This window comes from Neolamprologus multifasciatus, chromosome 22 (genome assembly GCF_963576455.1).
Source record: "Neolamprologus multifasciatus chromosome 22, fNeoMul1.2, whole genome shotgun sequence".
Lineage (NCBI taxonomy): Eukaryota > Metazoa > Chordata > Actinopteri > Cichliformes > Cichlidae > Neolamprologus > Neolamprologus multifasciatus.
Window position 1 is genome coordinate 1,432,790 of NC_140459.1, and position 25,198 is coordinate 1,457,987.

Here is a 25,198-nt window from a genome sequence, read left to right on the forward strand (position 1 = left end):
GTTTTTCATTTTCCTATGAGATGAATGGAGCTAACATTAGCTTGTTAGCTACCTGCTTAACACACCAAGTGAACTAACTAGTTGCACAATGACAGACGGCCACTGTCTAACATAGTGTGACTGCACCTGCATCAGTCTGCAGCAGATGCTGCTGCCTGTCTGCTTTGTTGATGTAATCACAGAATCACCGTGTTGAGTGAAGAGTTTGAAGGAACAACAAGAACATTCACTCCACTTCCACAACACACACAAGATATGAGCCAGGAATCATGCACACAGACACACACCTGCTAATCAGTGCTAAGTAACAGACTCATGAAATACTAGAAGCTCAGTCAGCAAAACCAACGTGTTGGTCAGGCTGTACCACACAGCAGCTCATATTATTGATCAGAGAATTCCATTTAAAATGCCACCGTGCAGTTTTTATGAAGAGGAAACTATCCTTAGAGACCAAAACTCATTTGGTCCTGAATGGAAACATGTTTTTAAGGCAGCAAAGGTGCTCATTTTAACATGGGAGTGTATCATGAGCATGATAATAAAACTCCTCACAGCGTGTTGTGATTCCAGCCAGAATCAGCAGATACAGAACCACCAGCTTCACTTCAACACCTCTGAAACGGCTTCTTTTCACAGCTGGAAGCTTCTCCTGGGCTTTTATTTCTACGAAGGTAAAATGGAGAGAAAATCATTTGTTAATTTAATTATTAAACATGTTTTAATCATAATTTGTTTCCCATTTTTCAAGCGTGTTTTATTGGTTTATTGTCAGAAAGACTTTCCACCTGCAGCCGACCTGATGATGAGCTGAACAAGTTCATTCTAGCAGTTTTGATATTTACAGGAGACTTTGTCACATGTTTGTCTTCAGGTGACTTTTACATATGTGAGAACAGAGACTCTGACAGAGAAACGCTTTGATGTGACTCAGAAACAGACGAATGTGTATCAGCCGTGTTTCACACAAAGACCAGATCATGAAGACAATGTTGGTTATTATAATATGAATATTATGTCATTAAAACAATATCTCCATGATTTGCTGAAATGAAAACAGAGTTGTTATTCATTGGTCTGATTTCCTGTCAGCTAAAACTAGCTGTGAAAAGTGTGCTTTGAGCAGTTTCCGTGGTTATACTCGCTCCACAGTGTCGACCAACACTTCCTTGTTTCTTATATTTCTGCCTTCACCACTGATCTGTGAGATAACTCCTCCAACACTTTTCTGTCAGCTTGTGGAGACTGAAGAGTTTCTACACTTACTAAAATAACACACTGATACTTTAAACTAGACAATTTTTTGTCATTTATTCTCTAAATAAACAGAAAACATTAAAAATTATAGAAACATATAAACCATAATAAGAGTAGAGACTGCACACCTTCACCAAAGCTTGAACTTTCCTCCACACTATGAATAAACTGAGTCTCTGGACCCAAAAGCTTTGATGGATCTGTATTAGTTTGATATTTTATTGAGAAGATGGAAACAGTCTCTCCTGATTCCTGATCCCTCAGTATTTGATACTTACCTCCGTCCTGTGTTGAAACAGGGACCTGATGGTCTGTGCTGGAGTCCACATTCTCATGGAGGAGGACCAGTCCCTCCAGTCTCTCTCCTCTGTCCTCTCCTTTGCTGTATTTCACACTCATGCTCAACTCTGGATCCTCATCGATGATGGAAGACATTTTAAGATGCTCAGTTTTCAGCAGTATCAGTTTCCTGTACAGCAGAGCTGTCACTCAGTCGCTGTGTTTCTCTGTTAACTGGAGCTTTTCTATGTGAAGCTGATTCTGATTCTGCAGTAAATCATAAGTAAATGTTGGTCCTCTGTATTCTGATGCTGCTGTCGCTTCGCTTCCTCTGTCTCTCTGTGAGCTGCTTTGAACAGGAACTACAGACGTTATGACAGGAAAAGCTGAACCACATTTTTTTCATAGTTAAAATTAAATCTGATAACACAAAGTCCAGATAAACAGAATCAACTTTCTGGGTTTATTGAAGGTTTGTTCAACAAATTAAACTAAATTTCCTTCGAAATAAAATGTTTGCATTTTATTTTATTTATTTATTCATTCATGATTTGAGTTTATGAACTCTACTTTTTCACAGATGTTTCTTTGTTGTTGTTTTTTGGACAGAGACCATTGAAACAGTAAAGAAAGTGGGGGGAGAGAGAGGGGCTGAGCTGCAGCACAGAGCCTGGGCTGAACACGAACGTGAGACTCTGCAGTACTTTTTACTGCTGCTAGTTTTTCTGTCCTGACAGATGTGATGATCTGATCTGTGACTAAATAAGAACACAGAAGTGTTTATATGACAGCCGAGTCACATGATGGAACAAATTTATAGGACAACATGATAAAAGTGCATCTGAACGGTTTCTGAAAATGTTTTTCTTATCTGATATGAAACTCACAAATACGTTGTGCAACATTTAATGTGCCACGCATCCTCGTGTCCTCATTTTACATCATCAGATGTTACAGCCGAGATAAAGTGGAGAGAGAGAGAGAGAGAGAGAGAGAGAGAGAGAGAGAGACAGCGGGTCTTGAGATGTGAGAGATTTGTCATGTTTCGTGTGTTTGGAGTGTGTAGATAGCAGTGTTGCGCAAGTTCCTATGAAAAAGTAATTAATTATAGTAATAGTTGCTTCTTCAAAAAAGTAACTGAGTTAGTAACTGAGTTACTAGAATCTAAAAGTAATTAATTACTTGAAAAGTAACTTTTGTGTTACTTTAAAAAAATGTTTAACCCTCTGGGGTCCAACTACTTTTGATGTTTCCTCCACATTTGACCTTTAAAAACTATTTATTTGCCTTGTTTGGTCTCGTTGTTTTCAGCACAACCTCACGTGTCTGAATTTACAGTCATGTTTTCATTTTGACAAACTGTGTTAACACAATTGATCAAAATCAGACAAAAAACTGTAACAACCACAAACATGTTTAATGATCATATTTCATAACTTTAAATACAAATATAAACTGTCAATTTTAAAATCTGCACAAGTTATGCAAACAACAAAGTTATTTGCATCCATTTAATTTTACCTTGATTTTTTAAATAACCATTTCAAACTATTTACAGAACAATCAGCTGTTCTTCAATAAGATGCCACAAATTATTTGTGCCACTGCAAATATTTCTGTCCACTATAAAGAAAACATCACAGCCTGATACCTGCAGGTCTGACAGCAGCAGGTGTGTCACTCCTGTTTCTACCTGGAGACAGCAGAACCTCATTGTTCTGACACACAACACAAAACTATCCACAACACTACACACTAACTACACACGACAACACACTAACTACACACTGCAAACACGCTGAACGTTACTAATCTCCCTCTCTCTCTCTCTCTCTGTCACTCCTAAAACTTCCGCCTCTTCCTAAACAACCAAATGTCATGTTGCCATATCATTTTTTAATTGGTCGACATGCTGCATTTTTCCACAAACACAAAATGGGTGTTTTTGTTTTGTTTTTTTATTTTTTGCTCATAAGCAGAGAGGTCTCGCTGCGCTGTCCTTAGACAGCAAACGTGACGAAAATATTGAGGAAAAAACGCTGCGTATATCTTGTTTATCATGACTCTGGTTTTACGTGGCACAGTTTACAAACTGGTATATGTCACCTTGTTGCTTTGTCGTCTTTAAAAAAAAAACAAAAAAAACTCATGATGTGATATTATAGTATAAAGTATATCAGAAATCTGTTCACTATTTGTATTACAAATTATATCAGTAAGGAAGCTGACTAAATATTAACTGATAATTTATGGCAAAGGGGTGGGATTAAATAAGTGTTTACTTCTTCCCTTTCAACATGTAAATTAATCAGAACTTTTTTTTTTGTATGTAATTTGTACAGTATTTTTTTTCTTTCTTGTTTTCTTTTCTAAATGTACTTGTATATTGTTCACATGTTGAAATAAATTACCAATTGCCATCCCGTACAAACGGAATCGTCCCACATTCAGAGAGAATATTACGCGGTAAATGACGTCAGTGTGCACACTGTGTCTGAGGAGGATGTGTGGAAGTGCTTCAGGAAGGTGAACGCACGCAAAGCTACTGGTCCGGACGGGATTCCCGGCTGCGTCCTGAAGTCACGCGCGGCTCAGCTGGCTGGAGTGTTTACACACATCTTCAACCTCTCCCTCTCTCTGTCTGTAGTCCCAGCCTGCTTCAAAATGGCCACCGTCGTCCCTGTACCCAAATCCTCCACCATCTCCTCATTGAACTTCTGGTGACCTGTAGCCTTGACCCCCATTGTGAGCAAATGCTTTGAGAAGCTGGTCAGGGACTTCGTTTGCTCTGCACTACCCGACTCACTGGACCCTCTACTATTTGCATACCGCCACAACAGGTCCACCGATGACGCCATAGCCCTGACACTACATACTGCCCTCTCACACCTGGAGAAGAGAGACGCGTATGTGAGAATGCTGTTTGTAGACTACAGCTCAGCATTCAATACCATCGTTCCCTCGAAGCTGGACAGGAAACTGCAGGATCTAGGACTGAGCAGCTCCCTCTGCAGCTGGATCCTTAACTTCCTGTCTGACAGACTCCAAGTGGTCAGACTGGGCAGCATCACGTCATCCCCCATCACACTGAACACTGGTGCTCCACAGGCAGTGATGGGAAGGTTACTTTTAAAATGTATTCCATTACAGATTACAGATTACATGCCCCAAAATGTATTCTGTAACGTATTCCGTTACGTTACTCAATGAAAGTAACGTATTCTGAATACTTTGGATTACTTAATATATTATCATGCTGTTTACAACTACATGAATGTACTATTGCTGTGATTTATTACTGTTACTGAAGGTCCGCGGCTCCGAACCGTAGCAAAGGGACCTCTGGCTAATACGGTGGGTTCTGTGTCGGCTCGTAGCTGAAAACTAGCTTTACTTTGTTGTCTGGGTCAACTTTGCTAGCAGAGACAGAGAGAGGCGTTGAAAGGCTGCTCCAACAGAACTTATTGTTTCAGAGGAAAACACGAACACGGTTCGTGTCGAGTCTTAATAGCTTACTTACAACTGGGCTCGTCAGGCTCTCTTCTTGGCTGCAGTGGTTATTATTATATTTACATGCTTCCAGCTCCCGTTTCTGCTCGATGACAGCTCGTACTTTTCCTTTTTGTCCCTCCCTCGCTCACAGACACATAACGGGTATGGCAGTCCATTCTCCCTGCAGCACGGACTACACTGCCCATGATGCTACATTCTGCATTCTGCCTGTTAGCTTAGCATAACAACAACAAAAAGGCCTCTCTCACCGAGGAAACACGCAGAGAGAGAGCGTCACCCTGTAACCATGGCAACCGTAACGCTGCCTGGAACAACAGAACGTAGCTGTCAAACAAAACCCAAACAGTCCTGACCCGCCACAATATGAAACAGGGAAGTACCGCCGTGTAATCCATTTATTTCAACAAAGTAAAAGTATTCTAAAAACCACCTTTTTAAACGGTAACTGTAACAGAATACAGTTACTCATATTTTGTATTTAAATACGTAACGGCGGTACATGTATTCCATTACTCCCCAACACTGTCCACAGGGGTGTGTACTGAGCCCTCTCCTGTACTCACTCTACACCTACGACTGCACGGCCACTAACAGCTCCAACATCATTGTGAAGTTTGCGGATGACACTACAGTGGTGGGTCTTATCACCAACGGTGATGAGACGGCCTACAGGGAGGAGGTCAGCGCCCTTACCCACTGGTGTCAAGACAACCATCTCACCCTCAACGTCGCAAAGACAAAGGAGTTGATACTGGACTTCCGGAGGTGCAGAGAAGTACACGCCCCCATCACCATCAACGGTGCTGCTGTGGAGAGAGTGAGCAGCTTCTGCTTCCTTGGTGTACATCTGGCTGAGGATCTTATGTGGTCAGTACACAAAAACAAAACAGTGAAGAAGGCGCAGCAGCGCCTCTTTTTTCTCAGGAGACTGAAAAGATTCGGCATGAGCCCCCGCATCCTCAGGACCTTCTATCGCTGTGCCATTGAGAGCATCCTCACTGGATGCATCACCACCAGGTACGGCAACAGCTCCGCTTAAAACAGCAAAGCTCTCCAGAGAGTATTGCAGTGCTCTGAACGGATAATTGGAGGTGAGCTTCCCTCCCTCCAGGACATCTACAGGAAGCGGTGCCTGAGAAAAGCGGATCATCAAGGACTCCAGTCACCCCAGCCATAAACTGTTCACACTACTTCCATCAGGAAGGAGGTTCTGCAGCATCCGGTCCCGAACCAGCAGATTGAGAGAAGCTTTTTCCACCAGGCCATCAGACTGCTGAACACTTCATAGACACCTCACCTTCACTACTGGAACTTCAACATTATGCACTCCATACTGTACATTAATGCCACTTGTTTTGCACATGTCCAACTACCAACCTCTGTATATTTTATATATTTTATTTTATTGTTTACTCTATTTAATTTGTAAAATATGTATACACACACACACACACACACACACACATATATATACACACGTAGAAAAACATATTTAGTATACACATTCAGTAATATGCATACACTCTTATATGTACATATATTTATTCATATAATTCTCAGATTTAGCCATTCTTATATTTTGCTTGTTCTTATGGTATTGTATTTTTGCACACCTCTGTTGCTTGTGAAGCTCGCACACAAGAATTTCACTCACATGTAGTGTACCAGTGTACCTGCACATGTGATGTGACTATAAAAGTCATTTGATTTGATTTGAAAAGGAACACAGTTCGTCCCGGACTTCAGCTAGAATGAAAAAAGAAACAAATGTAACCCTGGTAAGATTTACAGCATTCGGAAGTACAGGGTTCTTTGAATGCATCGTAGTTCTCGTCTGATAGTTTAATTTCCGGGCTTGCCCTGAAGGCATCACCTGCAGCTCGGTGCTCGGTGTGTGGTGTAGAAGAACAAAGACGGCAAGGAAAAACTCCATGCTGCCGCGGAGCACGGTTTTTCCCAGTCGAAAGAGAGAAAAGAGGTTCAATCAATATTTGTGAGAGAGCTGTTGTTAGCGGTGAACCACAGACGGGTACCTACCTCGAAGGAGTCGGAGTGTTTCTTCGAACTTTTTGAACTATTCTGGTGAGTTAGCCTAGCTCACTTAGCACCGCTATTGCAGTTTAATGCACTGAAAAAAACAACTAACCAGTCAGAATAGTAGTAAATGTGTTTAATTATGTTTAAGATGTGTTTTCATAGTATTGCAATGTTGTGACAGTTTTGTTTATTATGAGTGTTTAGTGTTTTTTCCTTTCTTGGGCCTGCTAGTTCAGCCGCAGCCAGCTAAGTGGTTATGCGCAGTTCAGGTGCAATAGCTGTGCTGTAGCTGTAACTGCGGGTGATGCACAGTAATGCCAGTGTATTTACTTTTAATGTGTCACAAGATGCAAATTTATTTTAATATTTAAAAAGAACCAAGGACATTAGGAACAAGGACATTTAAGGAATGTGGACATCTAACATTCTGCGTATTTGTGTGCAGACTGTTTTTTTTTTGAGGGACATTTCTGTGGAATCAGAACGATGCCACCTTGAAACGAAAGCGAAAAAAATATTGAAACCGAAAAAAAATATTGTAACTGAAATAAATGTACTGAAAAATCTTGTATTGAAACCGGAAAAAAAATTATAGTGAAAAACACTTAGTTGAAACTGTAATTTTTTTGTTTTCGCTTACAATTTTTTTTTTTCAGTTTCAATCAATTTTTTTTCGGTTTCAAACCATTTTTCAGTTTCAATCAAAGTGTTTTGGCGTCTGGGGGCGCGCTGGGGCGGGGAATCCGACCCGCGTGTATTTGCATACATTATAGAGGCCACTAGTGCTGACCAAGCTGCCATCTTTCTCTCTTCCCGTCTTTCAATGGCTGCTTCAATTTCAGCTGGACCCTCCAAACCGCAAGTAAGTAATCATTTTTGTCATCTTTCCTTGCTGTCCCACTGGACTGGACATTAGTTTAGTTTTTTTTTAGCTACATCTGGTGAAGTTGTGGTAAAATGCTGGTATTAGCCCATTCGTCGTAGCAAGCTAGCCCGAAGCTAATATTAGCTAAATTTAGGGACACCCGTGTCTCTTTAGGAGTTGGAGGCCGGTGTTTTAGGAACGGCACAAGATCTCATCAACAGGCAGTGTTGGGCAGTAACGTAATACATGCACCGGCGTTACGTATTTAAAATACAAAATATGAGTAAATGTATCCGTTACAGTTACCGTTCAATAGGTGATATTGAGAATACAGTTAGTTTGTTGAAATAAATGGATTACATGGCGGTATTTTCCTGTTTCATATGTTAGGCTATGGTCTCTCTATTTTTGGTAATTCCACGCCGGTGGAAACCCAAACAAAACACGCAATAAGAGCCTCTAAATATTATTATACAAAAATGATTTAATATGAAGGCAATAGCAGAGTGTTACAGGCATCGCCCTAAACAATGTAGCCTCATGGGCAGTGTAGTCCCTGCTGCAGGGAGAATGGACTGCCATACCCGTTATGTGTCTGTGAGCGAGGGAGGGAGAAAAAGGAAAAGTACGAGCTGTCATCGAGCAGAAACGGGAGCTGGAAGCATGTAAATATAATAATAACCACTGCAGCCAAGAAGAGAGCCTGACGAGCCCAGCTGTAAGTAAGCTATTAAGACTCGACTGTACACCGTGTTCGTGTTTTCCTCTGAAACAATAAGTCCCGTTGGAGCAGCCTTTCAACGCCTCTCTCTGTCTCTGCTAGCAAAGTTGACCCAGACAATAAAGTAAAGCTAGTTTTCAGCTACGAGCCCGACACGAACTCGACGTATTAGCCAGAGGTCCCTTTACTACGGTTCGGAGCCGCTGACCTGTTTTATATATGCGCGGAATAGTTTTCTACACGAGATCGCTGCAAAAAGTGCAGCCTTACCTAATGTCCACCTACTGTTACTCATTTATATTATGATTTTAACATCTAGTTGGTGTTGGTATGGCGAGTAGCCTTCAGTAATAGTAATAAATCACACAGCAATAGTACATTCATGTAGTTGTAAAGTATTCAGAATACATTACTTCTATAATCTTTGGTGGAATACATTTTAAAATAACCTTCCCAACACTGTCAACAGGTTAGCACCTCATACCACAGTGCAGCAAAGCAGTCTCATGAGCGCTGGGAAGGACAAGCCCAGAGCCCAAAACAGACAGTGCAGGAGATGACAAGGTTAGTAATTGTATGGTGAAAATTATACTTTTAGTTATCTTGATTGGCAAAAGAAAAGTAAATACAAAATCTGCTTCTCACATATAGGGCATTTCCAAGATTTATTTTTTCAAAACTTCTTCAATTTCTTTCATTACAGCTGTGCTGTACCAGATGTTCTGTTGACCCACAGTGAGAGGCATCATTTCAGAAACACCAGGAAGAATGAAACTCATCGCCGGGATCAAGCAGGGCTCGTGATCTTCACCAGCAGCTCCCTCACAAGAAGGATAAACCCAGCATTTCATGAACACTGATGGAGACCTTTGCTTTGTGTAATGTTAGAAGTACTCAGATAATCCTCAGAGGGTCTGGACTTTTACATAATAGAATAGAATAGAATAGAATTCAACTTTATTGTCATTGCACATGCACAGGTACAGGGCAAGGAAATGCAGTTTGCATCCATCCAGAAGTGCTTTAGCCATGATATAGATATATTACAATATATATTAGCAATAAAATAGATATGTAAGTATATTACAGAAATGGGTCTATTATGGTATGTTATAATGTACACGGTATGAAGTATGTTATGAATATGCTATAACTATAAGTATGTACAGGCTGTAGTGAGTACAAGCTATGTACAGGCTATGAACAGGATATAAATATGAAATAAAAAAACTATACAGAAATCTGAGATATACAGTTATACAGAAATGTGAACTATGCAAGTTATAAACAGTTGTAGGATTAAAAATTATCGTATGTACAGAATGATTATTTACACAGAACTATACAGTAGTGCAGTTAAGTAATAGCTATAGCTATAAGCTATAGTAATAGCTTTAAGTCCTGTAGAAAGTTAAATATATGTTGTGCTCTCTGGTTACTCTGGTATGAATGACTCTGAATTACTTTATGATAAATAACACACTATTGTCAAAAAACAGTGAAAGAATTCGAGATCACACGTTTTAGTTCAAATACAAGTAACAACCTTTGACTTTAATCAGGTTTTATTTAATTGTGTCAGAGAAAACATCATGTGCTCTTCATGTAGCTGAGTACATTCAGTGTTTAAAACAGAAGCTGTGCAGGTCTGAGATCAGCAGTTTTCTGAAACACCAAACTGAGGTCCTGTTAATGCTGATGTATAGTGACACAGTTACAGGGGTGATTAATCCTTTTGACTTTTTGTCTTTAAATTTATCAATAAAACAGCTGCAGCTTTCACTGACAGCACATTCAGTTAATTTTGGAGTTACTAGAAAGATTGAAGATATAAGATGATCTGTCTGCTGTCACTGGGTGGTGCTGAGGTCTGAATCTGAGGACAGCTCCTGTAATCACAAACAGAACAGAATCATCACAAACTGAAATATAAAGTGTATCTCTCAAATCTGAAATAGAGCTGATCCTTCTCTGTCCTCACACACTCGGGATCTGAAGTTGTTCAGTCCTACAGTTCTGCCAACAGCTGTTTATTTTTTATTTGTTTTAAAGGCCTTATATACTAACACATTTTCTAATATCATGTTTACCTTTGAGTTGTTGATGCTTTATAAATGGACATCTGCAAAGATGAGATGATGGAGCAGGTTTCAGTCGAGGTTCAGTCTGCTGCTGCAGCCTGGTCACAACATACAGAGGTGTTATCAGCTCAGTATTGAACAAGAAATATTAATGCTTCAAATTATTTGTCCTAAAGGATGCAAGCTGTACAGAGTACTGCACATGTGACTTTGTGAACATAATTCATTAAAAATAATTTTTTAACCTGAATATTTGTAACAAACTCAGTATAAAAAAATGCTAAAAAAAAAATAATCAGAGGAAAAATGTAACATTTTAACTTAAGCTGACAAGCGGAAGTAGTTGGTTTCAGTACATAAGTATCGGGCTTTGCTATTTAATCCGTAGCTATTGAGTAATGAGGGGTTATTGAAGTGCCAGGTTTTTAAAATTGGCATTAATGTCGTTCCACATGTGGAAAGCGACAGAAAACATGCTGCTGTTTGCACATATTTAATTACAGGAGCAGAAGCAGAGTCCAGCCTGTTGCTCTTACAGTATAATACTCATAATAAAAGTACAGTAACCGTGGTTAGTCACTGAGCAGCCCGGTGCGTTTCTCTTGATTTCTTTAGTCAGGGTAAATTCATTCACCTGCACGGGTTAGCTAAACGAACTTTACAAAACAAGTTTCCCCGACAGCCGAGTGCTCATCTTAGCTAGCTAGGTCCTTAGCTATCTAGGTAGCTAGCTAAGGTAGCTAGCTAAGGACCAAAATTACGGATTAGCTTACAAACACCTTTAACTTACCAAAAATAATGCGGTGGGGCCTCAGGTCCTCCTGTCCGGTAGTCCAATTTACTGAAGAACACCTCAGGCTGTCACTTTGAAATAGTCGGTAATGTAAACGCTGGACCTCTCAGCATCTGCCATTCCCGAACAGACACGTGCAAGTTTGTCCGTGACCGCAGCCGCGTCGTCAGTGTTTTTTCCAATCATTGGTCAGCATTATAATATATGCAAATACATACGGGTCGGAATCCCCGCCCCCCCAGCGCGCCCCCGGACGTCAAAACAGTGCCAGCAGAGTGAAACCGAAAAGTGGATTGAAACCGAAAAAAAATGGATTGAAACTGAAAAAAAAAAAATTGTAAGCGAAAACAAAAAAATTACAGTTTCAATTAATTGTTTTTCACTGTCAATTTGTTTTTTCGGTTTCAATATTTTTTTTCGGTTTCGTTTGAAGGTGGCATCGTTCTGATTCCATACAGTTCCATGTGTGCTGAGTGAGGAGCTGGTATCGTGGGTCTAACGGTGTGTTCACACCGAACGCGATAGACACGAGCGAAAACGCCCCAAACGCCCCTAATTTGACGCGTGCACGTTCGCACCTCGACGCGTGTCCAAGAAAAATCCATTGCGCCTCAAAATTGCATATTTTGACGTGCGTGAACCAGAAATGTGGGAGGAAGTTGTGCCAGACCGGTATCTTTGCTAGATGGCAGCTGTCGAGCTAGCGCTTGAAGAGAGAGTCTCCCTTCTCTATTTACTGTGGAGAGCAGATTAGCGGCGTTAAGGACGTCCTCGCCGTGCGTCCATCAGGTTCTTCAGACGCATGAGCAGTTTGGTGAGTTTCACCACTTGCTCCAGGAGCTGCGCCTGGATGACGTTCGATTTCAGCGATATCGCCGTCTTCCCCTCGCCCAGTTTGAGGACCTGCTGTCCCGCGTTGGTCCAAGCATCGCCCGCGTAGACACCAACTACAGGCGCTCAATCCCACCTGCAGAGCGCCTGTCCGTCTGCCTGAGGTTAGTAAAAGTGTTTAATACGGTAGTCCTTTATTGATACCTGTGCTAATATATGCTAAACTATCGTTTATAGACTGCTAACATGGATGTGCTATGCTATCAATGAATGCCGTCGGTGTTTACTGAAAGCAAACTGTGCTATGGAGACGACTGTTTATAATATTTCTAGTGATACTCGAAAGGTCTCATCAAGTCACCAGCCTTTCTTAAAACTGAGAGCTAGATAAAATTGTGAACAGTTTGGTTCATCTTTAGTTATATGGTTCTATCTAGCATATTCTATCTTGATAAGCTGTCTTATCACAGATTAATTTTTCAAAAATATTAATGATATAAGCAAGGAAAGGGCTACATGTCAACATACAACTCTTTATTTCTATTAATCTCTTACTTCATTCCTACCTGATTGACATGTTTAGGAATTATGAGTGATTGGCACACTGTAGTGGTAAAACTTGCTACCAATCAAATTATGATATGTTAAAGTTAAAACAAAACACAACTGACTGTTTGATATTATATCTAATATATATTATGTAATTATCCTTATAATTACAAAATGTTTTATGTAAGATTTATGTTTTGTAATTTAAATCTGACATCACAAAAGTATTTTGGAATTTGAATAATGTATTTTGTAACTGCAGTACACATAATGCTAATTTTGAACAATCTTGTCCAGGTTCCTTGCCACCGGGGACTCCTTCAGGACCATCGCGTTCAGTTTCAGAGTCAGTGTGTCCACGGTGTGCCAGATCACCCCCCAGGTAGCGACGGCCATCTGGACTGTCTAGCGGACGACTCCATGGCTGTGCCTTCACCTGGAGACTGGCGGTCCATCGCAGAGGGATTCCAGGAGCGCTGGAACTTCCCTCTCTGCTGTGGAGCTCTGGATGGGAAGCACGTCCACACACAAAGGCACCCCATGTATCATATAGGAGACACACACATTGATATACAGTAAATATTTATTCCATTTCTTTTTTTTGTGGTGCCCAAATTTACACACCTGCTTGATTTTGTTTAAACAATTATTGCACACTATTTGTAAATCCAGTAAACTTCTTTTCACTTCTCAAGTATCACTGTATGTGTCTCCTGTATGATGTATTTAAGTGACATTTTTTATTGTAACAACCAACGATTTATAAAGGAAAATAATGGCTATTAACAAGATTGCCCAAACTTTTGCATCCCACTGTATTAGTATATTTTGTCATTAGTATAATATGAAATAAATTCTACATGTGTCAAGTTGTGTGCCAACATTTACTGTGTAGTAGAACTGAGACATTAGTCATTATAAAAATTTATTTGAAACAATATTAAAATTCTCAAACAGAAAAACATTAAACATAAATATGTAAAATATAAGTATTTACAGAGAGACAGGAATAAAAAGGACCCAGCTGCTCTCCAGAGCAGGAACAAGGCTGAGGAGGAAATGCTCCATTGGAGACTGGTGTGGCCTCTTCAGGGACTCCAGGATGGCCAGCTCCACCACTGATGGACCGTCCTGGGACCCGTCCCTCATCTGCCACGGAGCCGTCCTCCTCTGTGGGCCTGTAAAACAGCACAAAACACAAAGAAATGAGAAGGCTGCTACTATATTTTAATTTCAACATTAAAAACAAAAACAAAAAACAGGATCTAATCAGATTGGTTGTAGACATTTAGTAAAGGTGATCACAAGGGAATCCAACCGAGTAAAAAGCTATCAGTGCTTGCTGTACATCTGATGCTACAATTACATACCTGTGGTGCAGCAGCAGGAGCTGAGGGACTGGGGAGCCAGGAGAAACAACAGGGGATGCTCTGCTGCAGAATCAGTTGGTTCTATCAAGCCAATATTAAATGTTAACAGGTTGAATACAATAATCATAGAGAAAGTATATACAGTGGTCCCTCATTTATTGCAGCAGGGGTTCTCAGAATAACTAGCCCCTCGCCACGCACTTTATACACTTCCCCCCCCCACAAACATGAACATTAGTCACAGTTCTCACAATTTGATTCTCAAAGTGCAAACCTTTGTAGATTGCAAAACGTAAAAGTATTATTATGCTGCATTTTTTCTTCATCTGCCTTCCACTTTCGTGCGCCTTTTTCCCTCGCGGTGCAGGTGTCTATTTCTGAATGAAGGTCATAGTTATGGTTGTTTTTGTGCTGTTTTTTTTCTATTGGACGTGATGGTTATCAAAACCAAACATGATAAATTTGGCAAGCTGCAGAATGCAATGCTGTACTGTGCAATAAAAAATCTGCGAAAAAGCAAAGCAGTGACGGATGAACAGCGGGACCACTGTGTGCTGTTTATTAATAAAGAAAATATATTCCTATATGACAACATGCATAAAAGCAGAACGGTATTTGTACGTCAGTGGGAAAATAGCGGTGGCTTGCTAGCTTTTGTGCGGCTTCCCCGGGTCAATCAAAAATGTAAAAAGAGAAATGAATGAACTTACCAGGTTGCCCGATCTCTTCACAAATCTTCCTCCAAGCTCGTCCTTTATATTCCTGTCTCGGTACAGAAAGCAGCTGGTGTCGTACAGCTCCGGGTGGTTTGCTACAGCGTTGATTAGCCTTCCGTCCATTGAAGAATGAAGGGCTTTGGCTGGATCTGCCCCTTTGACCTAGGTCACAGCCACGTCACCAGGCTCCTGATTGGTTGTCACGGCGCGATTTGACGCTGGAGTTCAGATTTTTCCAACTCCAGCCGTAGACGCGGAACGCGCGTATGCACAAAATGCAACACAAAAACTCACGCGCGTGGTGTTTTTTTGCTCGTCAAACGCGCCAGACGCGCTACACTGACGCGCGTTTCACGCGTTTTGGCGTTTTTGCGACGCAAATCTGCTTCCAAATTTTCGCGGGAGCCGCAATCGCGGGTCATCACGCCTTTCCATTGACTTTACATGTAAACCTGACGCTCTGGCCGCCTCTATCTCGTTCGGTGTGAACACACCGTAAGACACTGTTGCTGTTGTGGAGGCCTTCTGTGTGTCAGGACGCCAACATGTTGATGCCTGCCGTACCAGGAGGGCGGTAGGGAAAAAACAAAAGGAAGCCCACCTGAGAGATACCTTATCATTTTCTTTTGCTACTTTTTGCCCGCCTGAGATTCAGGTCGTTTTCATTTCTTAACCCAAGACAGTGGGTGACTGAATAAACTGACACCATAAGGAACTGGACACTCACATGCTATTTTCTTTTCTTTTTTACTTTCTTTGTGGTTTTGAAATATTGTGTTTCTTGTCTGACATCTATTTTGATTGTTTCGATTATTTTTGTGATGCATTTGAGATGGTTACTGCATTTGACGGTATCCCTACATTGAGAATGAGTAAAGGGAACTGATCCAAAGAAAATATATATAAAGCAAAAGTTGCCACCGCCAATCTCCTTCCCAAACCTAGATTCGGATATTGTAGACATTGCACTTGGTCGAGCAGTATAGATCATCTCTTTATAGATAGAGGGACACACGTCCAGGTTACACAAAGCTGGAGTTTTTCTGCGTCTTTACGCTGCAGCTTTCTCTTCTTCTCCCATTCTCTCCCTCTCCTGTTGCTTCTTCAATCATGAAATTGATCAATGATCCGCTGATCGGCTTTTCTCTTTTGTTTGTTTATCACCTACTTTGCGCCAGAAAGAGGAAACCAGCAATAGTGTGTTTTGTAGTTGTTATTTTGTTTTGTGCTTCAGTGAGGGCAGCAGTGAGTGTCACAGGTGCCAAAAAGCCACCAAAGGCAGACCAAGGTGTGTTTTGGCTCTTTAAGAGTTGTCCCATATTTTATGTGGTGTTATATAGGTTCATACAATCTTCATTTGTTTCTCAGGTGTTTTAACACTGTCCATTTTATTTTGACATCCTACCAGAAGTGGTACCTCTCGCTGCTTCCTGTCTAATGGGAGAAGGACATTTATTGACTCCTGTGGCTGCCTTTACTTACAGTCTGTAAGTGATGGTTATCTATGTGCCTAGTTAAGTGCGAGGGCAGAGTACAGTGTAAACACTGTCTCCAGGTTGGAAACAGGAGTGATACACCTCCTGTTGTCAGCAGGAGGTGCAGGCCCTGTTCTTTGTGATCACGCAAAAAGTCCAGGGCCGTGACAGCCGTGTTTTTGAGTTGTTTGCTTCTTCAGGTCCTCTGTACGTCCCCACTCGGTGAATTCCTGCTTTGCTTCACCTGTTGTTGCTGTGAGCTGTAAAGTTGCTCCAGATGACTGCTCTCAATTAGACCAGGAGTGACATGTTTAGCCGCATGTTCTTCTTCATTTGCTGGCTGTCAGAGTGGTGTCCAAAAAACAATGTGGGCTTTATAGATAACCGGGAAATGTTCTGGAGGGAACCTGGACTTGTTAGGAGAGATGGCATCCATCCCACTTTGGATGGAGCAGCTCTCATTTCTAGAAATATGGAACCATCCCCTTAGACACTGTGTCAGCTCCCAAACAGACAAAAAACTCACCAAAAATGAACTAAACATAAACAATCACGAAGAAAGAACAATACAGTATCCACATCTGAAGCAAAGAGTGTGAAATGTGGATTATTAAATATTAGGTCTCTCTCCTCCAAGTCTCTGTTAATATATGACTTAATAATTGATCAACAAATCGATTTACTCTGCCTTACAGAAACCTGGTTGCAGCAGGATGATTATGTTAGTTTAAATGAATCAACACCCCCGAGTCATTCTAACTACCAGAAACCTCGAAGCACAGGCCGAGGGGGAGGTGTGGCAGCAATTTTTCACACCAGCCTATTAATCAACCAAAGACCCAGACAGACTTTTAATTCATTTGAAAGCCTGATGCTTAGCCTCGTCCACCCCAGCTGTAAAACTCAGAAACCAGTCTTACTTGTTATCATCTATTGTCCACCTGGGCCTTACACAGAGTTTCTGTCTGATTTCTCAGACTTTATATCTGATTTAGTTCTGAGCTCAGATAAAATAATTATTGTGGGTGATTTTAACATCCGTGTAGATGCTAAAAATGACAGCCTCAACATGGCATTTAATCTGTTATTAGACTCAATTGGCTTCTCTCAAAATGTAAAAGAACCCACCCACCACTTTAATCACACTCTAGATCTTGTTTTAACATATGGCATAGAAACTGAACATTTAACAGTGTTTCCTGAAAACCGTCTCCTGTCTGATCATTTCCTGATAACATTTACATTTACAATCATTGATTACACAGCAGTGGAGAGTAGGGATGGGTATCGTTTAGGTTTTATCCGATACCGGTGCCAAACCGGTACTTTTGAAACGGTGCCGGTGCTTAAACGGTGCTTAAAGAATGGAGAACACACACTTTGTCCAAAAACCTCTCATGTTCAGCTTTTTTTTGTAAAAAGATAACAATGTTAGCCTTTTCTGCAGCTATAGGGCATATATGGTATCACTCTTGGCTGGAAGCAGTGCTTAAACAATGGAAAAAACATAAACTTTGTCCAAAAACCTCTCATGTTTAACTGTTTTCCACTTTTTCTTTGGTCATTTTAACCTTTTTAACCAGAAGGGTGAAGGGAGTATCTGCCATCAAACAAGAAGACAGCCGCATGTAACTATGACGGTGTTTGCTAGTTCACCTTACATGCATTAATGTAATAACGTGCTCTAAAAGAACGTACGTACCTGGGCCCGCCTACTATCCTCGGAAAGGTAAAATGATTGGCTAGAATCTGAAGCGTATGACATCTCAGGAAAGTAAAGCACCGAAATGTGCGCTGCTTTTCGGTCTGGTTACTACCGTTTATTACCGGTACCCATCCCTAGTGGAGAGCAGACTTTATCACAGTAGATGTCTATGTGAAAGTGCTGTAATTAAGTTTAAGAATATAATCCACCCACTGTTATCATCTTCAATGCTCATAGAGCAGAGCAGCTATCTGAACGCTACTCCAAAAGAGGTCGATTATCTTGTCAATAACTTTGACACTTCACTACGTGCGACTCTGGATACTGTAGCTCTGGTGAAAAATAGAGCCTTGAAAGAGAAGAACTTGACTCTGTGAACCTTTTGTGTCTGTCTCTGTGACCATGTGTCGTCCTCTGCTATTCTCTTGTGGGGTGTCCCACAGGGCTCAGTTCTAGGCCCCCTAAATTTTTTTTAAATCAACAGACTTTAACCGTGTCCACTAGGAGGGTTGTTGTTTCTGGACTTTTCCTTTCTTTCATGCTGAAATGAACTTTGACCTTCAGTGTGTTAACGCTGTGCAGGCAGCTCGCTGCAAACTAAGCAGGAAGGTAAAGTTGTGTTTTGATGTAAGTGAAGAAGAAGAAGGAAAGCTGTTTTAAACGGATTCATCTTCACTTATTCACACGTTGTAAGTTTGACAAACTGAATTTGTGCTGGTTTCAGTCTCTTGGTTCCTGATTTGTAGCTAAAAATAAGAAGCAGCTACTTTCAGCTGTTTGAGAGAAACTGAAGAAGACATTTACTGAAGTTTTAGGACCAACAGACTGATGAATAAACCAAGTAAACCAAAGTAAAGACAAGCTGCACTTTGACTTTTATTAGAACAATTTGCTGGAACTACAGAGTAATGAAGTACTTCAAGGTTTTGTGTGGATGACTTCCAACCTTACTGTACAGCACAGAGCACAGAGGGACAATATATGTAATCAATATATGATGCAGAATGAACAAGTAAAGACTGTAAGCTGAGTCTGAGGCTCATGCAGGACATTTCATAGTGAGGTGTCTTTGGTTGGATTATTCAAACATTTACATCAAAGCACCAAACTCATTTCTCACAGATGAAGGTCGTTGAATCAGAATAATGTGACTGTATCCATCTCCCATCACGGTCACAGCAGGCTCCATAGATACCATATTCGGGATTCCCATATCCTTCTTTCCAGAACCTGTCAGAGAGATCAAATCTGATATGAAACTGGACTAAACTCATAACTATTGTCACATTCATATAAATATGAGTCTCTTTTGGAATATTTCCAATATTTCCTGTATTTCTTTCCCAGGTTTCTCGCCCACTTTCCCTCCTTTAGACTTTTCTCTGAGAATCATCATGCACACTAAAACAGCTTTCAAACTTTGATGAATATGAAATCTTCCTGCTGTAAAAATGGAGAATAAAAAGAAGTCAGAGCTGACTTTCTGCTGTTTGAAACTGTTTTGTCAGCTGTTTACAGACATCACTTTGAAATGTGTGTCTATCAGGTCATATTTACTGAAGCTTCTTCCTTCATATGTTCTGAAGTTTCACAAACACCAAAGAAGAAGAGACAGGAATTCTCTGAAACAGTTTTTGTTCTGTGAGAAAAGAAACATTACAGCACAAAAAACATGAAGACAAATTGAACAAAGTGAAATGTGTCGGTCGCTGCTTTGAACATGTTTCAATCCTGATTTCTTCAAACTGACTTGTTGTAACTGAACGTCATCACAGACTGCAGATGAAGAGAGTTCAAGCACAGCTGTTCATTCAAAGGAGGATTTCTGCTTTTCTTTACATTCAGTTTGTGGGGCTGTTGGAAAATAGCTCAACTCATGTATTGCTGATCTATCTTCCAAAACATCAATGTTTCACTTCTAAATAATAACTCTGGAATAGAAACAAACTAATGTCTCACGTTTCTGTCAGCGGTGCTCCGTCCACCCATTCCCATTCATATCCTCCTGATGTGTTTTTGGCTTCCAGACCAATCCAAAAGTATCGTTCAAATTTACTGATAAATTCCTGTTTGAGAAGAGACACAAATATTGTCTCCAGTCATAATTCAGCACTTCTGTTGTGGTGACATCATCTTGTGAATATGTCTGAAGGAAGAATAAATGTGATGAAACTTTTCTTCCATTGTGCAGAAATCAGAGAGAAATCCATCAGAGTGGAAACAGGAAGCAGGTCACAGACTGACAGCAGGTCAAAAACACAAGTAACAGATGACTGTCAGCTCCATCAAAGATCACACAGACATGAACAAACACACCCACCCGTTCCTCTTTGCTGTTTATCATCACCAGATCAGCTCCTTTCGTCTGACAGTCTCTTCTGCTGTCAGACCAAGTTTTACTGTCACTGGATATAAAGAAACAGCTGCTTCCAAATCTCCACCATCCTTCATCACACTTCTCTTAAAGTCAAACACATGTTTTAAAGTCAGACTTTGTGTCATGTTGTATCACATTAATCTTTGGTCCCTGTCATTTTCCCTGTAAATACTTCATTTAAATTCAGGTTTTCTCTCTTATTCATAATTAACTGAAACTTACATTTATACAGAGAAACTGTTACACAGCATCAAACATTTAGGATTCAAAACAAAGACACAATCAGGTTATCACTGTGTAACACTGATGTTTTCTATTAGTTATTCAAACTTTATTACCTTCTATCATCTTCTTCACTTCTTCCTGTAGCTGACTGTGGTTTTTACTCAGTTCATCATAACTGCTCTGTAACTGAGTCAGGCTGGTTTTTGTGTCTTTAGAGAAAAACAGATCAAAATTAAGTTAAAATGTTCTGCAAATATATCTGTGATATAAGAACTTGGTGTTTGCTTACCTTGAAGTTCATCCTCAGTGTGGCTGTTCTTCATTTTGTTGAATTCACTCTTGTTCAAAGCATCTGAAATATTTCAGTGAAATCAAAATAAAATAAAATGAGAGAAACATTGAACAGAAATAATCTTCTTCCTCTGCTTTGTCAAATATCAATAAGAGTCTGAAACTTGCAGCCATTGTTCTTTAACATGTCCTGTGGGTGGAGGTGTTAGAACTGCAGGAAATCTGATGAGCTAAATACGTATCAACTGTGAACAAAAACCACTGACAAGATTCAGAATAATTGTGCTTCAGTGTGGAGGAAGAAGGTGAAGAATCAAACAGCATTTCTACACCTGTAGTCAGAGATGTTATCTATATGCTTTGAAAGAATAGATTCGGACTCATGTGACATGTGCCTGTTCTCACTGAAAATATGTCTTTTTACATTCAGTCAAAGCTGCTCTGAGGCTTCAACACTTCCTCTTTCTGCTTATTTATAATTAATAAATGTTTCTTCCTGCAGCTTCCAGGAACTCCTGTTACAGTTTTTCCTGCTTTCAGACGTCCTTTTGCAGGCGTCTCTATTCTCACATCACAGATGCGTGATGTTTCTCCTGATTCAGCATTAAGTCTGTCACAGCTCCACCAGGACCTAAAGGTCAGCTGAAGATCATCAACTGATTTAAAACCTAGAATCAAACCACCTTAAAATCCAAACATCAGCAGCTGCTGGGAGTTTTCTCTGTGTTGTTGTTTTTGTTATTGTGGAGTCTTTACCTGATAATATAAAGAACCTCGAGGCAACTGCTGTTGTGATTTGATGTAATAAAAAAATATTAATTGATATATCCCAGCAGATGAATGGAGCTAACATTAGCTTGTTAGCTACCTGCTTAATACACCAAGTGAACTAACTAGTCGCACAATGACAGACGGCCACTGTCTAACATAGTGTGACTGCACCTGCATCAGTCTGCAGCAGATGCTGCTGCCTGTCTGCTTTGTTGATATAATCACAGAATCACCGTGTTGAGTGAAGAGTTTGAAGGAACAACAAGAACATTCACTCCACCTCCACAACACACACAAGATATGAGCCAGGAATCATGCACACAGACACACACCTGCTAATCAGTGCTAAGTAACAGACTCATGAAATACTAGAAGCTCAGTCAGCAAAACCAACGTGTTGGTCAGGCTGTACCACACAGCAGCTCATATTATTGATCAGAGAATTCCATTTAAAATGCCACCGTGCAGTTTTTATGAAGAGGAAACTATCCTTAGAGACCAAAACTCATTTGGTCCTGAATGGAAACATGTTTTTAAGGCAGCAAAGGTGCTCATTTTAACATGGGAGTGTATCATGAGCATGATAATAAAACTCCTCACAGCGTGTTGTGATTCCAGCCAGAATCAGCAGATACAGAACCACCAGCTTCACTTCAACACCTCTGAAACGGCTTCTTTTCACAGCTGGAAGCTTCTCCTGGGCTTTTATTTCTACGAAGGCAAAAGGGAGAGAAAATAATTTGTTAATTTAATTATTAAACATGTTTTAATCATAGTTTGTTTCCCATTTTTCAAGCGTATTTTATTGGTTTATTGTCAGAAAGACTTTCCACCTGCAGCCGACCTGATGATGAGCTGAACAAGTTCATTCTAGCAGTTTTGATATTTACAGGAGACTTTGTCACATGTTTGTCTTCAGGTGACTTTTACATATGTGAGAACAGAGACTCTGACAGAGAAACGCTTTGATGTGACTCAGAAACAGACGAATGTGTATCAGCCGTGTTTCACACAAAGACCAGATCATGAAGACAATGTTGGTTATTATAATATGAATATTATGTCATTAAAACAATATCTCCATGATTTGCTGAAATGAAAACAGAGTTGTTATTCATTGGTCTGATTTCCTGTCAGCTAAAACTAGCTGTGAAAAGTGTGCTTTGAGCAGTTTCCGTGGTTATACTCGCTCCACAGTGTCGACCAACACTTCCTTGTTTCTTATATTTCTGCCTTCACCACTGATCTGTGAGATAACTCCTCCAACACTTTTCTGTCAGCTTGTGGAGACTGAAGAGTTTCTACACTTACTAAAATGACACACTGATACTTTAAACTAGACAATTTTTATCATTTATTCTCTAAATAAACAGAAAACATTAAAAATATAGAAACATATAAACCACAATAAGAGCAGAGACTGCACACCTTCACCAAAGCTTGAACTTTCCTCCACACTATGAATAAACTGAGTCTCTGGACCCAAAAGCTTTGATGGATCTGTATTAGTTTGATATTTTATTGAGAAGATGGAAACCGTCTCTCCTGATTCCTGATCCCTCAGTATTTGATACTTACCTCCGTCCTGTGTTGAAACAGGGACCTGATGGTCTGTGCTGGAGTCCACATTCTCATGGAGGAGGACCAGTCCCTCCAGTCTCTCTCCTCTGTCCTCTCCTTTGCTGTATTTCACACTCATGCTCAACTCTGGATCCTCATCGATGATGGAAGACATTTTAAGATGCTCAGTTTTCAGCAGTATCAGTTTCCTGTACAGCAGAGCTGTCACTCAGTCGCTGTGTTTCTCTGTTAACTGGAGCTTTTCTATGTGAAGCTGATTCTGATTCTGCAGTAAATCATAAGTAAATGTTGGTCCTCTGTATTCTGATGCTGCTGTCGCTTCGCTTCCTCTGTCTCTCTGTGAGCTGCTTTGAACAGGAACTGCAGAGGTCATGACAGGAAAAGCTAAACCACATTTTGTCCATAGTTAGAATTAAAACTGATAACACAAAGTCCAGATAAACAGAATCAACTTTCTGGGTTTATTGAAGGTTTGTTCAACAAATTAAACTAAATTTCCTTCAAAATAAAATGTTTGCATTTTATTTTATTTATTTATTCATTCATGATTTGAGTTTATGAACTCTACTTTTTCACAGATATTTCTTTGTTGTTGTAACAGTAAAGAAAGTGGGGGGAGAGAGAGGGGCTGAGCTGCAGCACAGAGCCTGGGCTGAACACGAACCTGAGACTCTGCAGTACATTTTACTGCTGCTAGTTTTTCTGTCCTGACAGATGTGATGATCTGATCTGTGACTAAATAAGAACACAGAAGTGTTTATATGACAGCCGAGTCACATGATGGAACAAATTTATAGGACGAAATGATAAAAGTGCTTCTGAACGGTTTCTGAAAATATTTTTCTTATCTGATATGAAACTTACGGTGGCCCCTAGAGACAACGCATGTACAAACTCCAAAACACGTACAAACTCCAAAACACGTACAAAATCCAAAACACATGCAAAATCCAAAACACATACAAACTCCAAAACACATGCAAACTCCAAAACACGTACAAAATCCAAAACACGTACAAACTCCAAAACACATGCAAACTCCAAAACACGTACAAACTCCAAAACACATGCAAAATCCAAAACACATGCAAAATCCAAAACACATGCAAACTCCAAAACACGTACAAACTCCAAAACACATGCAAACTCCAAAACACGTACAAAATCCAAAACACGTACAAACTCCAAAACACATGCAAACTCCAAAACACGTACAAACTCCAAAACACATGCAAACTCCAAAACACGTACAAACTCCAAAACACATGCAAAATCCAAAACACATGCAAAATCCAAAACACATGCAAACTCCAAAACACGTACAAACTCCAAAACACATGCAAACCTCAAAAAACGTACAAAATCCAAAACACGTACAAACTCCAAAACACATGCAAACTCCAAAACACATACACAATCCAAAACACGTGCAAAATCCGAAACACATGCAAACTCCAAAACACATGCAAAATCCAAAACACGTACAAACTCCAAAACACGTGCAAACTCCAAAACACATGCAAACTCCAAAACACATGCAAACTCCAAAACACGTACAAAATCCAAAACACGTGCAAAATCCGAAACACATGCAAACTCCAAAACACATGCAAACTCCAAAACACAACTCTACTTTTTCACAGATATTTCTTTGTTGTTGTTTTTTGGACAGAGACCATTGAAACAGTAAAGAAAGTGGGGGGAGAGAGAGGGGCTGAGTTACAGCACAGAGCCTGGGCTGAACACGAACCTGAGACTCTG

At 40.2% G+C, this 25,198-nt stretch overlaps 2 protein-coding genes across 2 annotated transcripts in view; one reads left to right on the forward strand and one right to left on the reverse strand.

The window, feature by feature from the left end:
* LOC146492509 (class I histocompatibility antigen, F10 alpha chain-like) overlaps nucleotides 1-25,198 on the forward strand; it is a 153,949-nt gene that overhangs the window by 88,132 nt on the left and 40,619 nt on the right. The gene's annotated exons all lie outside the window — the stretch shown is intronic.
* LOC146492515 (CD209 antigen-like protein A) lies at nucleotides 19,045-24,016 on the reverse strand. The gene is made up of 7 exons (XM_085149241.1): nucleotides 23,435-24,016; nucleotides 22,457-22,567; nucleotides 21,084-21,146; nucleotides 20,908-21,003; nucleotides 20,513-20,652; nucleotides 20,152-20,258; nucleotides 19,045-19,422 (listed from the first exon to the last, which is right to left on the reverse strand). The coding sequence occupies exons 1-7, from the start codon at nucleotides 23,589-23,591 to the stop codon at nucleotides 19,302-19,304; spliced, it is 795 nt and encodes a 264-aa protein (XP_085005367.1). The 5' UTR covers nucleotides 23,592-24,016; the 3' UTR covers nucleotides 19,045-19,301.

Bases quoted from the DNA above. Each gene is read 5' to 3' on its own strand.
- LOC146492515 (XM_085149241.1), bottom strand. From the start codon at position 23,591: ATGTCTTCCATCATCGATGAGGATCCAGAGTTGAGCATGAGTGTGAAA. The intron at 21,004-21,083 runs GTAAGCAAACAC...TTTTCTCTAAAG, and splicing joins CACTGAGGATGAACTTCAAG to ACACAAAAACCAGCCTGACT. The intron at 20,653-20,907 runs GTAATAAAGTTT...TTTGACTTTAAG, and splicing joins AGTGAAGAAGATGATAGAAG to AGAAGTGTGATGAAGGATGG.